Genomic DNA, 13,952 nt, shown 5'->3' with positions numbered 1-13,952 from the left:
AAGGTAAAACATTTCCAGCACACGTCCGTTCAAGCTGCAGTGATCCGCTGCTGTCTGGCAATCTGTGCTCATGTTAGTAAATAATTCCCAATGGGAAGGAGTTCAGCTATGAGCGACAATATGAGATAATTAGCAGTAATTAATAACCCACTGAGGGTCATTTACATAAGAGCAATGCAACGTTATGTAACACTGCACTTATGTAAATGCAAGTCTTCACTTCACTGCCTCTCCACTGGTGGCTGAATAGGCGGAACCGGCCGTCAACGGGCGTTCCAATGTGGGCTACGTCTAGTGAGGGTGTTTGGGCTATGCACCAAGGATGGGGCTCTGTGAATGATGAGGTCTACATAAGCAAGCATATGGCATGGGTGTATCCAGAAAGGTTGCGATACAAACAGATCCTCGGGTGCAGGGGGGCTCAGGCCACACATCTATGCAAAATACTTACCTCTATGTTTCTGGAAATCGCTGCATGCCCATTAGACTGCCCGAGTCAGAGGGGCTGCGGCCTGCACAGATCGGCACTGGTACCCGGGTAAGGCTGATGCAGTGGCATACAATGAAGCTGGCTACCTTAACACGCGGATTGGGTAAAACACTGCAGAACCAATACGTCATGTTTCTGCTTCTTCTGCGGCACGTGCCAGAGGCAGGAACTAAAGACACAGGCACTGACATCTGGTCACACTTCTTCCCCATCACCGAGGCACTGAGATATTATTACTGGCATACAGACAAGCAGCTGCAGGCCTTGTGGAGCCAGAGCAAACGCTACATGTTCGTCCCTCAGTTACTCACTGTCCAAGGACTGCTTTCATGCAAAGTGATAGCGCAGCATATTCCGTTGCGCTTAATATATATATGTGAGTGTCCACTATGCTGCAGCATAGTGACAGGGAGTGACAGCTGACTGCAGGGTCTCTCCCAGGTCACAGCACTAGGGTGGCACACTCAGCATAGTTTGGAATCTCTCATAACCAATCATGGAAATCCGAAACCTCGCCAGGGAAATGACCGCGCAGCATAAACACTGCCAGGGGAATTGTGTGTCCAGTATAAGCTGTACCGGCAAAGTGAGAACAGAGCGTTAGCTTTGATGGTAAAGTGAGAGCCTAGTGAAAGCTCTGCAGGGGAACGGAGCACAGAGACTAATACCCCTTTCACAGCTCTTAAACGGTAAATTGCCGGGTTTTTTTGCCTTTTAAAACGTGTAGAGCTGCAGTGTGAAAGCTCCAGGATTGCTTTAATCGTTTAAAAAATACCGGTATTGCTTAAGCAGTTAAAAAGCAGTGTGAATGGCTCTATTTCTATGGCTTGAAACGTGTTCTTTGGGGGTTAAACGGGTTGAATGTGAATGGTATTACATGCTATTTAAAATGGTTTTCACCTGCAATGTGAAAGGGGTTTAGTGGCTCAGACCTGTTTTAAATATCATTTTGAAATACTGGGTCTTAACGTATAAGTGTTACCAGTAATGTGAATCCCTAGGGGTGTGGCCAGCACAAGTGCTGCTTGGGTAATGGCGAGGGGTCAGCATAAGCGCTGCCTGGGAAAGGGTAAGCAGATCCTAACATTTTATATGTTTTCTCTTAATACAGTGTTAGGTGTGGCATACACCTACAGTACTCGATGGATAATACAGCGTTGGGTGTGCCATACACCTACAGTACTCAGTGGATAATACAGCGTTGGGTGTGCCATACACCTACAGTACTCAATGGATAATACAGTGTTAGGTGCGGCATACACCTATAGTACTCGATGGATAATACAGTGTTAGGTGTGGCATACACCTACAGTATTTGATGGATAATACAGCGTTAGGTGTGGCATACACCTACAGAACTCTATGGATAATACAGTGTTAGGTGTGGCATACACCTACAGTACTCGATGGATAGTACAGTGTTAGGTGTGGAATACACCTACAGAACTCTATGGATAATACAGTGTTAGGTGTGGCATACACCTACAGTACTCGATGGATAATACAGTGTTAGGTGTGGAATACACCTACAGTACTCGATGGATAATACAGTGTTAGGTGTGGAATACACCTACAGTACTCGATGGATAATACAGTGTTAGGTGTGGAATACACCTACAGTACTCGATGGATAATACAGTGTTAGGTGTGGCATATACCTACAGATCTCTCTGGATAATACGGTGTTAGGTGTGGCATACACCTACAGTACTATTTGGACACTAGCAGACAATGAACCTTATGGGCTAATAAATGAATAACTCAGTGGTTCCCAAACTGTGCGCCTAGGCTCCCTGGGGTGCCTCGGAGCACTTGCAGGGGTGCCGAGGTTTGGTTTTCATAACCTATACTCGATGGATAATACAGCGTTAGGCGTGGCATACACCTAAAGTACTCGATGGATAATAGTGTTAGGTGTGGCATACACCTACAGTACTCTATGGATAATACAGTGTTAGGTGTGGCATACACCTACAGTACTATCTGGATAATACAGTGTTAGGTGTGGCATACACCTACAGTACTCTCTGGATAATACAGTGTTAGGTGTGGCATACACCTACAGTACTCTCTGGATAATACGGTGTTAGGTGTGGCATACACCTACAGTACTCTATGGATAATACAGTGTTAGGTGTGGCATACACCTACAGTACTCTCTGGATAATACAGCGTTAGGCGTGGCATACACCTAAAGTACTCAATGGATAATAGTGTTAGGTGTGGCATACACCTACAGTACTCTATGGATAATACAGTGTTAGGTGTGGCATACACCTACAGTACTATCTGGATAATACGGTGTTAGGTGTGGCATACACCTACAGTACTCTATGGATAATACAGTGTTAGGTGTGGCATACACCTACAGTACTTTATGGATAATACAGTGTTAGGTGTGGCATACACCTACAGTACTCTATGGAAAATACAGTGTTAGGTGTGGCATACACTTACAGTACTCTCTGGATAATACAGCGTTAGGTGTGGCATACACCTACAGTACTCTATGGATAATACAGTGTTAGGTGTGGCATACACCTACAGTACTCTATGGATAATACAGTGTTAGGTGTGGCATACACCTACAGTACTTTATGGATAATACAGTGTTAGGTGTGGCATACACCTACAGTACTATTTGGACACTAGCAGACAATGAACCTTATGGGCTAATAAATGAATAACTCAGTGGTTCCCAACCTGTGCGCCTAGGCTCCCTGGGGTGCCTCGGAGCACTTGCAGGGGTGCCGAGGTTTGGTTTTCAGAACCTATTCAAATTATTTATAGTCAATGTAATAGACAAAATCCCTGCTTGTGGCTTCCAGTTTTTAAATATGTGGATAAACAGAAGTGAATTATGTCCCTCATCACATAACTGGACCTAAGGATGACATATAAGCACAACTTATTTCATTTAATATTGTTTTCTGAAATTCTCGGTAGAAAACTTTGCACCAAGGGGTGCCGTGACAAATATTCTGATAATCTAGCGTGCCGTGATGCTAAATCGTTTGGGAACCACTGGAATAACTAATAAATAAAAACTACTCACCTCAAACCAGCTGAGGGTTCCACTTAATTTTCTTATATTCCAGGCAGACTCTACCTGCAATATAAAAAACACTGACATATTGATGTTCATTAAAGGGATCATATGGTCAGAAGAATGGCCATTACCTTCCTACCTCTACAAAGCAGCCAAGCTGGAAATAGGGCCCTGGGCCGGATTAGGCATAGATCGCATATGACAAGCCGCTTAGCATCTGCGATCCTCAGCAATGCAAATGCAGGAGAAGGTGCACACCACCCCTTACCTGCACCCCCCACCCCTGCCTGCACACACACACACCCCTGCCTGCACACACACACACCCCTGCCTGCACACACACACACACCCCTGCCTGCACACACACACACACACACCCCTGCCTGCACACACACACACACACACACCCCTGCCTGCATTTGTGATTGCTAAAACTGCAATGTGATCACAGTTCAAGATGAACATCGCGACCATCAATCATGTGACTGCAGCAAAAGGGCCAGATGAACTATGTTTAAAAAAAAACAAAAGTGGTAAAATGGAGGGTGATAAACAGCCAGCCAATCAGCTCCTGTCACAGACTGTGTTTAAAAAATATCAGGCAGGAGCTGATTGGCTGGCTGTTTATCACTCTCCATTTAATCACTTTTGAAGCTTAGGGCATGTGGCACTAAGTCTGACCTTACTCAGATTTGCAGGACGTGTTGCGAGGCGTTCCCCTAGGAATGCAGGTGGGCTGATGCTTGCTCGGGTTGGGAGGCTGATGTCACATTACGTCCGCGCCCACGATAAGCGATCATGGAATGATATCTCCTGCTAGTGTCAGCAAATGAGGTGATGTGTTAGTGAACAGATGCCCTCACATGCTACCAAGGGGATCTGGGAGGCGGGGTCATTCGGCTGGGCGGGGCTTAACCGCTCGCTAGGCATCAAGTGTATGCTGCAAAATAGGGGTGGGGTGGGAGGATTGTGCCACAATTGTAATAATCATCTGTTTACCCCTCTATGCCAGGTACAACGTCTCTCCTGCCCATCGCTGCCGGGTGCAGAGCAAGATGAGAGAGTTTTGCGGACTGCATTGGTCTTACTGTTTACAGTTGTCCAATCAGCAGTGCGGAAGCATAATAAATAAGCCAATAGTGCATCCATCACCCACAGAAAAAAAAAAGAAAAACCTTCTAAAAAGGATAAAACGATTCTACGGAGGATGAAAGGCCTCTCTCCTCCGCCGTCACGACGATGTGTCCGCAGTACAGAACCGTCACTGCACACATCTGTGTGCGACAGATCTCTCTCTGTTACATGACATTGTTCAATTTAGAAGGAGGATTGAGACCTTGGGCTGGGCGGACTGCTGCTCACTATCTGGTAAATCTACTGCGAAACACTCCTAACATCAGCCTTCAGCCTTATCCTCCGAGCGAGTGGGACTCATTTTTCACCTGTCAGATTATTTCTCGCTCCTTGTCTGTGCGCCTGGCCTGTCAGAGAGAGAGAGCCTCGCGCTCACAATGTCAGGTTATTATAGCAGAACCCTCCTGGCAGGAGTGTTCTCCAGACAGCACAGTCAGAGAAAAAATCCACTTACATTTCTCTCTCCTTCAGTAACCCGAACCTCGTAGCAGTAAGCCAGGAGGAGATCGATCAGTCCCAGGTACGACTGCTTCTCGGCTTTCTTGTCCAGCAAATATGACTTGTTTGTGAATTTCCGCAGCTGCTCCTTCTCTTTATCTGTAAATGTAACTGGGGGGGGGGGGGGGGGGGAGCTTATGGTCAGAAATGTGCCCCAATGTGTCCCTAAATTGTGCAATGGTAATGTTGTTTTACAGTCTTCATGGTGTAATATTCCAGCCTTAGCAAAGTCATTAGCTGGCAATAAATGTTATACCGGTTCAATGAAAGAGATCAAACAGATGTTTGAGACACTGGCGTAACTATAGCACCGCAGCGGGGGCGCTGTGCATATGGGGGCGCCGGGGGCTGCGGTGCTATAGTTACACCTCCCCCCAATCCCCTGCAGGCTTACCTATTTCGCTGGTCCCGGCGGCTCCGTTCTTCTGCTAAGGACCACCACAAAATGGCCGCCCCCATATAGCACACAGTTCTCTGAAACTGTCTGCTGTATGGGGGCGGCCATTTTGTGGTGGTCCTCAGCAGAAGAACGGAGCCGCCGGGACCAGCGCGAAAGGTAAGGCTGCGGGGGGATTGGGGGGGGGTTTGAATGGGCGGGGGGGGGGGGGCGCCCAAAACGTAGCTACGCCGCTGGTTTGAGAATACCAGATGGTATGTATATTCTATCAAACTGTGTGAGTGTAGAAAGCAGGACAACTACTATTCAAAGCAGGCTAGCAGTGCTGTCTTGGCCCCTCCCCCATGCGCTCTGCATTCAGATGGGAAGCACACAGGGGAGGGGTCTTGACAATTCATATACCCGATTGTCTGTTTTGCTCCGTTACAGGATGGGGGTTGATAGGAAATCGACACATGTAGAGAAGATGCCATAGGAACCAATCAAGTACATTTTATAAGATCAGGGCTGGGCAACACCGGCCCTCCAGATGAACTACACAGCCCAGCATGCCTTGCATCAGTTTCAGCATGGCCACATAGCAAAACTAATGCAAAGCATCCTGGGATGTGTAGTTCATTAACATCTGGAGGGCCGGTGGGTACTTGTGTATTTTGGCGGCGCCCATCGCATCGCATACCATAAGGCATACGATGGTATGCGATGCGACGCGATATCGCGCGATGCTGTACAATGTCATACAATTTTAAAATTGTATGACATTGTACATGGCATACAATGCCATACAATGCAATGCGACGCGATTAAACATTGTATATGCACCCTAATGGGTGCTTACAATGTGAAATGCACCCCCACGCCACCCCCCCACTATAAACATGAACCCGAAGCGTGGCGAGCGCAGCGAGCCCGCGAGGGGCGGCGGTACGTGTCCTCCGACCTTTTCAAACCCCCACTATCCACGTCGGCGTGGAGTTGAGAATAGAAAGTGTGGCCACTGAGCCCGAAGCATGGCGAGCCCTGCGAGGGGACGCGGATACCTGTGAAGCCCGCGAGGGGACTCCGATACCTGTGAAGGTATCCGCGTCCGCTCGCCACGCTTCGAGCTCGGTGGCTCGCTGCGCTCGCCACACTTTCTATTCTCAACTCCACGCCGACGTGGATAGTGGAGGTATGAAAAGGTCGGAGGACGCGTACCGCTGCGCTCGCCACCCTTCGGGTTCACGTTTATAGTGGGGGGGTGGCGTGGGGGTGCATTTCACATTGTAAGCACCCATTAGGGTGCTTAAAAGCACCCTTTATGGTGCTTATACGATCTTTCATCGCATAGGGGGCAAAAATCGTGTTGCATCGCATGCCATGCGGCGCGATATAAACATCGCGCGATGCACATCGGGGGCGCCGCTATAATACACAAGTACCGGCCGGTGTTGCCCAGCCCTGTATAAGATGGTAGTTAGACGCTGCATCCACACTCTTTAGACGGCTTGATCCATCTCTCCCATTATCATTTGTAAGCGATAATCTGCCTCCATCACCTTCCCATGCAGAGTTTGACGCATTTCGCCTGTTTTCACAACGTGCTATGTAGAATCACCCAAACTCGCATCGCTAGAGGAGTAACTGGGTTGTAACAGGCCATTTACATTTGGTCTAAAGGCCCATACACACTGGGCGATTCTGAGCTGAAAGCTACTCAAAACACCAAGTTTGAGCGGCTTTCAGCTCAAAGCCGCCCAGTGTGTACGTCCCGGTGGTGAGAGCTGCTGCGCGCTCCCGCATCATCGCCGGGAAAGCCGTTCATCTGCTGGTAATACCAGCAGATGAGCGGCTTTGAGGACAGCTTTGCATAGCGCCATGTTGACTGTGCTTTCCCCTCAGCGATGACAGCGGTCATCGCTATCCATACATGCCCAGTGTGTATGGATCTTAAGTGTAGCAGGGCATGTTAAGGAAATTGTGGGTTATGCAGAGCTGTGTGTACACTTACTTATAGCCGTTTTCTGAGCAGAGATAGTGTGAGTGAATGCTGATAATGATGAAGGCTAGGACACCAGACACATACAGTAGTACTCTATATACAGAGACATAGGGCTGACTTGTGTTCAAATCAGATAAAGTCTGATCCAGGCGAAATACGTAGAGTAGTTCTAAAAACTCTCTCCTACTGCGTGTAGTAGGTTTACACCTTCAAGTAAACACTAGAGCTTTAAAAAGCAATATCATCAGGCTGGTTTCAGGCTAGACGATAATCTCTGCGATTTCTCTGGTTCCCAGAGGTCGAAAACATCAAAATCTAAATACCGTCCAGTGTATACACATACATCCATCGTCCATGTGATACAAGTCGCGTTATACAGAACGTGTGAACTCTGTGCGATTCTGTAGCACCAGACCATTTGTTGTGACTTTTTCCCTTATTTGCGCATTTTAACGAAGTGAAATGAAGCACACACAGCCTTTTCCAATTTACATGATATGCAACATGCCTATATTCTGTGTGAGACTGTGGCTGTATCGGCAAAAGGAATGATGTTACAGTGTTTTCCTGGAAAATGCTGCAATGTAGCATTCCGTATGGCGATACAGCCACAGTCACATTCAGAATATAGGCACGCTGTATATAACTTTACTCAGCAGAAGCTGCTTGTGGGCTCTTTCCAACACGACTGGAATGCATATATTAAAAGATAAGAAAAAAAAAACCTGTAAACCATAAATCAGATTAATTTTAGTTTTCAAACAAGAAAAAATTAGTAAAGTGTGATTCTTGGCACCATCTCCCTGTCGCCATAAAGGTTTCCTGAGGTTGCCCAGCACGGTTATCAGTATATCACTTACTAGAGTGTCTACATAACCGAATGTCAGAAGTTCATACATTGATTCCCCTCGCGTTCTGCAAGTCACCTTGGGGTTTCTCAGTGCTCTGCTGATATGATCTGTAGTTCTCGCAGTGACTTGTAACATCATTATGAAGTTACGGTATGATGCAAAGGTTTCTGCTTTTCAACAGTGTGTCTGACTATACTCTCCTGGGGGATTCTTATCATCCAGCAGCTGTTCCGTGAGATCACCGCTCCTTGCAGAGCGTACACAGATAACGGAATGTTCAGAATACATTTCTTCTTCTCCTATATGGTATAAATTGTCTTACCCTTCGTCTCCTGGTTTTCCAGCGATAAATTGCTTATTCCATGCTCTACCGCTGCCCACCAGGGCTTAAACTTCAACAAGTGTAGGATGGCATCATCCTCAAAGAGATCAGCGCTGGAAGAGACAAAGAAACATTCGCTCCGTCAGGAATAGTTAGCAGAAGCGGAATGGTCTATACTGCTGGTTTTACACACACACACACACACACACAAACAACAAACTTGCATGTCGTGGGCTAGACCAGTGGCACCACTATGGGGTGCAGATGGCATCGGGTGACACCGAAACTGCTCTGGTATTTTGGTGTGGCCGCCCTCAGATGAAGTCACCCAGCAGGAGCAATAACGATGAGACGGGGGCCAAAACAACAGCCTCCGGAGCACTGGGAAAGCCCAGTGCGAGTACATTAGGTCAAGCCGCAAAACAATGAGGGGGCTGTGTCCAAACATATCTAAATTTGCTGTGTAAAGATAAAAGGTGGACACAAGAAAAAGGTCAACACTGACATGTCGACACTGAAAAGATGAGTTTTTCGTGCTTTTTTTTTTTTTTTTGATTAGACCGACTGCAAACTTTACCATCCAAGTGGCCATAGAATCACATTATAATAGTGCGCCGGGCACAGTGAGGTACCGCGCCTGAAGCATGGCGACCGCAGCGAGGGTCCGCGGTACATTTTTATGGTGTCCATGTCGACATAGACACCAACAAAATCTGTGAAAAACTTGTGTAGACCTTTTCAGCGTCCACCAAGTCAACGGCAACATTTTGCTTGCACCAACCTTCTGTCAATGTCGACCTAGGGTTTGTCGACCATTTATAGGTGCCGACCTAGTCACTGTCGACAATTAGCCATCGACTTAGACATTGTGGACCAACTAAACCACGGCATACAGTCGCTAGGACACTATGAAGTTTGCCATACATTAGACTGACCGGTAAAAGGTCGACACATGAAATAGGTCGACATGGCTAAGGTCAACACAAGCATTAGGTAGGCAATGGGAAGATCAACAGTTCAAAGGTCAGTCTGATCAAAGTGCGCCCTGCTTCCGGCACTATACTGTTCTCCCACCACGTCCTAGCGGACAGTACGGCATGAAATACAGCCCGTCGGCACATGTCGGCTCAAGAACAAAAACGTGAAAAACGTGTCGACTTTTTGACTGTCGACCCAGCCATTGTCGACCGAATGCTTGCGTCGACCGTCCAACCAGGTCCACCTTAGCCACGTTGACCTATTTCCTGTGTCGATCTAAGCTGCGTCGTCCTTCAGCAGTTGACTCAATGCATGTCGAACTAATATGTGTCGACCTAACATCCATATGTACTGCAGCAAGTTCGCAATGACCTGCTTAATAGCCAGACAGCGGCATGTTGCGGGAAAATAAAAAGCGACAGCCGCGGCGTATGAGGCAAAGCAGTCAGCTCCAGCTGGTGGATGAATGAATGATGTAAGCGGCAACTGTGGCGAATTCCTCTAGTGTTCATCAACTAGATTATAGTGAGCCAGGCAGCCTAGTGCAGAATGTCTGAGCTGGGCCGGAGCCCAGTAAGTGATGGATGGACAGCGTTCCCTGCGAGGCTTTGGGATGTATGCAGAGATTAGCGTAAGACCGCGTGCATGGTTTATACGACAGTAATGCAGAGTACTGTAGCCATAGCGACACTGAGGAGGGGGGGGGGGGATGGTACGAGGAAGACAGGAGGCAAGGCGGAAGATTAACAAAGAAGGAACACATGAAATAAACATACTTAATGGTACAGATGGAATAACAGGGACAGAGAGAGAAGCGGAGGACGGAATGAGAGGAAAGGGCGCAGCACAGAGGGAAGTGTCACAGGAGAGACTGGAGATAGATGAGTGGGGACGATCGGGCCAAGGAACGGTGGGGAGGTCGTCAAAGAAGGAAAATGAGGGATCGGGTTTATGGAGGGGTGGAATGGGGCGTACAGAAAGGGGAATGAGGCAGAAGCGTGGCTGACAGTGTATTAGGAGGAGGCTTGGCTGCAGAAGAAGTAATGAGGAATAAGGGGTCCACCTGCCAAGACTGCAGCTGTTCACATCAGAGTCACCATTTTCAGCAGCAAGAAAGAGAAGGGGCCTTTAAAATAAACAGGTGAATTATGGATGGATTGGAGGGTAATGCGGTAGTATCGGGGGGTTGGTTACGAAATGCCATCATTCGGGATCCCGACAGTCAGAAGACCGACAGTGGGATCACGAGGGACAGAATCTAGACACATCCAGGGAAAATATGTATACCCTAACCCCCACCCCCTCCCTCCCATAGCCTGACCCTCCCCACCCCTGCAGTCTAACCATTCCCCTAGTGCCCAACACTAACCCACCCTCCCACAGCCTGACCCTCCCCACCCCTGCAGCCAATCCCTTCCCCTAGTGCCTAACCCTAACCCACCCCTCCCATAACCTAACCCACCCCATCTCTGCAGCCTAACCCAACCCCTCCCATAGTCTGACCTTCCCCACCCCTGCAGCCTAACCCTAACCCACTTCTCCCATAACCTGACCCTCCCCACCCTTGCAGCCTAACCCTTCTCCTAGTGCATAACCCAACCCTTCCCATAGACTGACCCTCCCCACCCCTGCAGCCTAACCCTACCCCTAGTGCCTAACCCTAACCCCGCCCTCCCCACCCCTGCAGCCTAACCTTTCCCCTAAATGCCTCAACCACGCCTCCCACAGCCTGATCCTCCCCACCCCTGCAGCCAATCCCTTCCCCTAGTGCAGGCATTACCAACCACGGTCCTCAAGGCACACCAACAGTGCAGGTTTTGTAGATATCCAGGCTTGAGCACAGGTGAATTAATTAGTACCTGAGTGATTCTGATTAAACCATCTGCGCTGAAGCCTGGATATCACTAAAACCTGCATTGTTGGTGTGCCTTGAGGACCGTGGTTGGGAATGCCTGCCCTAGTGCCTAACCCTAACCCACCCCTCACATATCCAGGCCCACCCCACCCATGCAACCTAACCTTTTCCCTTGTGCCTTACCCTAACACACCCCTCCTATGGCCTAACCCACCCCACCCCTGCAGCCTAAGCCTAACCCACCCCTCCCCTACAACCTATCCCTTCCCCTAGTGCCTAACACTAACCCAACCCCAGTACTTACCTCCCTCAGGATCATACTGTCGGTTTCCTGACTGTTTGGATCCTGACCGAAACCTGTATCAGGGTGTGACCTTTGTAGGCCAATGTGAGAGAGTGTGATTGAAGGGAATATATAAAGGTGAGTGTTATTTGGATACTGGGGGGCTGATGATAAAAGACAATAGAGAGGAAAGATAATAAGATGACGCAGGGAGTAAATGCGGGTAGACATTATTACTGGATGACGGAGGTCAGTGGATGCCTGGTTACCGCAGATCAATATATTTTACCTTTATCATCCCTATCTGACAACTTACATGTTCAGGTTCAATCATCCAATCGGCAAATAAAAGATACTGTTACATTCTCCATGGCGACCTTTCATCTGATATTTATATATTTATTTAATCAATTCGGTTTCTGTGTTCTAATTACAAACTTTATACTTCCAAATGTACTTGATTGTAACCAGCCCGTGTGACATGCTATAGGCTGCCCCTAAAGCTGGGTACATACTGTTCGATATTTCGCTAACGATATGCATGATATCGGTATTGATACATCGCGTACATCGGTCAGTGTGTCAACAACCCCCCTGTCGTCCGTCAGTGACTGCATGTACGGAGCGGGGGGGGAGGGGGGGGACTGTCACTGACCGTGTACCCAGCTTAACACAGACATATGCAGGCCCAATGATCACGGTAACCACGTGCCAGAGTCTCTGTCTGGTGTGATGAGTGAGCACGCAGATCCACGGTTAGCGCCACGCATGGCACGGGGATGTAGTTCGCATGCGCCAGACACACCTGAGCTCCCCATTCCCAGCAATGGATGTGTGAGCGTGCAAGACGCGTGCACCTAGTGCCAGATACGGGCGGCTGGCGATGTACCAGCAACAATGACCCATCTGTACACAGCAGACTTGGTAGGAATATCTGACATCACTGGGCATGTGCGGCAGCTCCCCTCTGCCCTTTATACTGTATGTAGTTGCCGCTGGCCAGGCTGTGGGGAGCAGTTTAGGGGAAAGTGACTGGTAACCTCTCAGGACCTACGTATTAGTCTCGTAAGCCCAACAGCTAGAACATCTGTGCCGTCCTCTAGATCTTATTTATTAGCATTATTCCTACGTTCTCTACACCGCTGGATGCCAATATTTGCTCAGCACAAATTAAAGGAACTTTTATGTTCGGTGTTCTGAGCAGGAGGCGTAAATGAAAGTACGCTCAGTTTTTATGTTCCATCTTCATAGAAAGACATTTCTGTGGGATACATTGCAAGCAGCTGGCAGCTTCCAGTGGGTCTTGGTGGTCACTGGCCCGCTCCTTCCCAGCAAGATCCCATAAGTATAATTTACTGTTGTATGAGAGAGTGAGAGCGAGCGAGAGAGCGCGAGCTGTAGTGCTAACTGCGATTCAAGTGTTGAGAAACAAAAATATCACCCGGGCATCACCATCGCCTGCATGCAGTTGAAGTCTAGTCACATTGCGTGTTCTCCGCAGAGAACACAGGTTGGCACAGAATGCTCGGTACTCATCACCGGTGCATCCCATGTGTGACACTGATCTGTGCTTAAGCACAGGTGTACAGGGCTCAGGGATCATCATTACTATAAACATTCTACCATTTCTACACAGAAACCCATCCAAAGATGACCATGCCCATCTCCCACACACCACTCTGAACAGCCCGAGTCAGAGGGAAAGCCACCACGCTCTCCAGCATTGTCCCAGTGTTCTACACTGAACTGTACATTACTTATTAAGAGTTCAGCGCGTGACAGAATAAGAGAATCAGCTACGGCCGAAAGGTGGGACGGGGTGAAAGGTCATTCGTGCAGCAGATTAAATAGGTCAGCAGGTATCTCCATCTATGGAGCCCGGAGGCGAAGGCAGCAAGCTCCACGTGCCAATAAAGGAAGCATAGGCCAAGAGCTATAACATCATACCAATTAATACACAAAGATAAAGATAGCTTTCTATTAACACACACATCATTACACACCATCACATCTCACATACACTCGCTTAATTGCCTTCACCTGGACAATGTAAAAAGCCTTACTATAATGTGCGATAAGTGCGCCTTATAACAACATTTCACCCCTTCACCCTC

At 48.1% G+C, this 13,952-nt stretch overlaps 1 protein-coding gene across 1 annotated transcript in view; it reads right to left on the bottom strand.

Moving 5' to 3' along the window:
* Positions 1-13,952, bottom strand: part of SHQ1 (SHQ1, H/ACA ribonucleoprotein assembly factor) — a 77,667-nt gene that overhangs the window by 47,773 nt on the left and 15,942 nt on the right. Inside the window, exons 7-9 of the mRNA XM_083155973.1 lie at positions 8,723-8,835; positions 5,128-5,282; positions 3,546-3,599 (exon numbers count right to left, since the gene is read on the bottom strand). Coding sequence (XP_083012099.1) covers positions 3,546-3,599; positions 5,128-5,282; positions 8,723-8,835 — 322 coding nt within the window. The remainder of the gene's footprint in view (positions 1-3,545; positions 3,600-5,127; positions 5,283-8,722; positions 8,836-13,952) is intronic.

This window comes from Crinia signifera, chromosome 8, assembly GCF_055691185.1.
Source record: "Crinia signifera chromosome 8, ASM5569118v1, whole genome shotgun sequence".
NCBI classification, from domain to species: Eukaryota; Metazoa; Chordata; class Amphibia; order Anura; family Myobatrachidae; genus Crinia; species Crinia signifera.
This window is presented reverse-complemented; position numbering and strand designations above follow the sequence as displayed.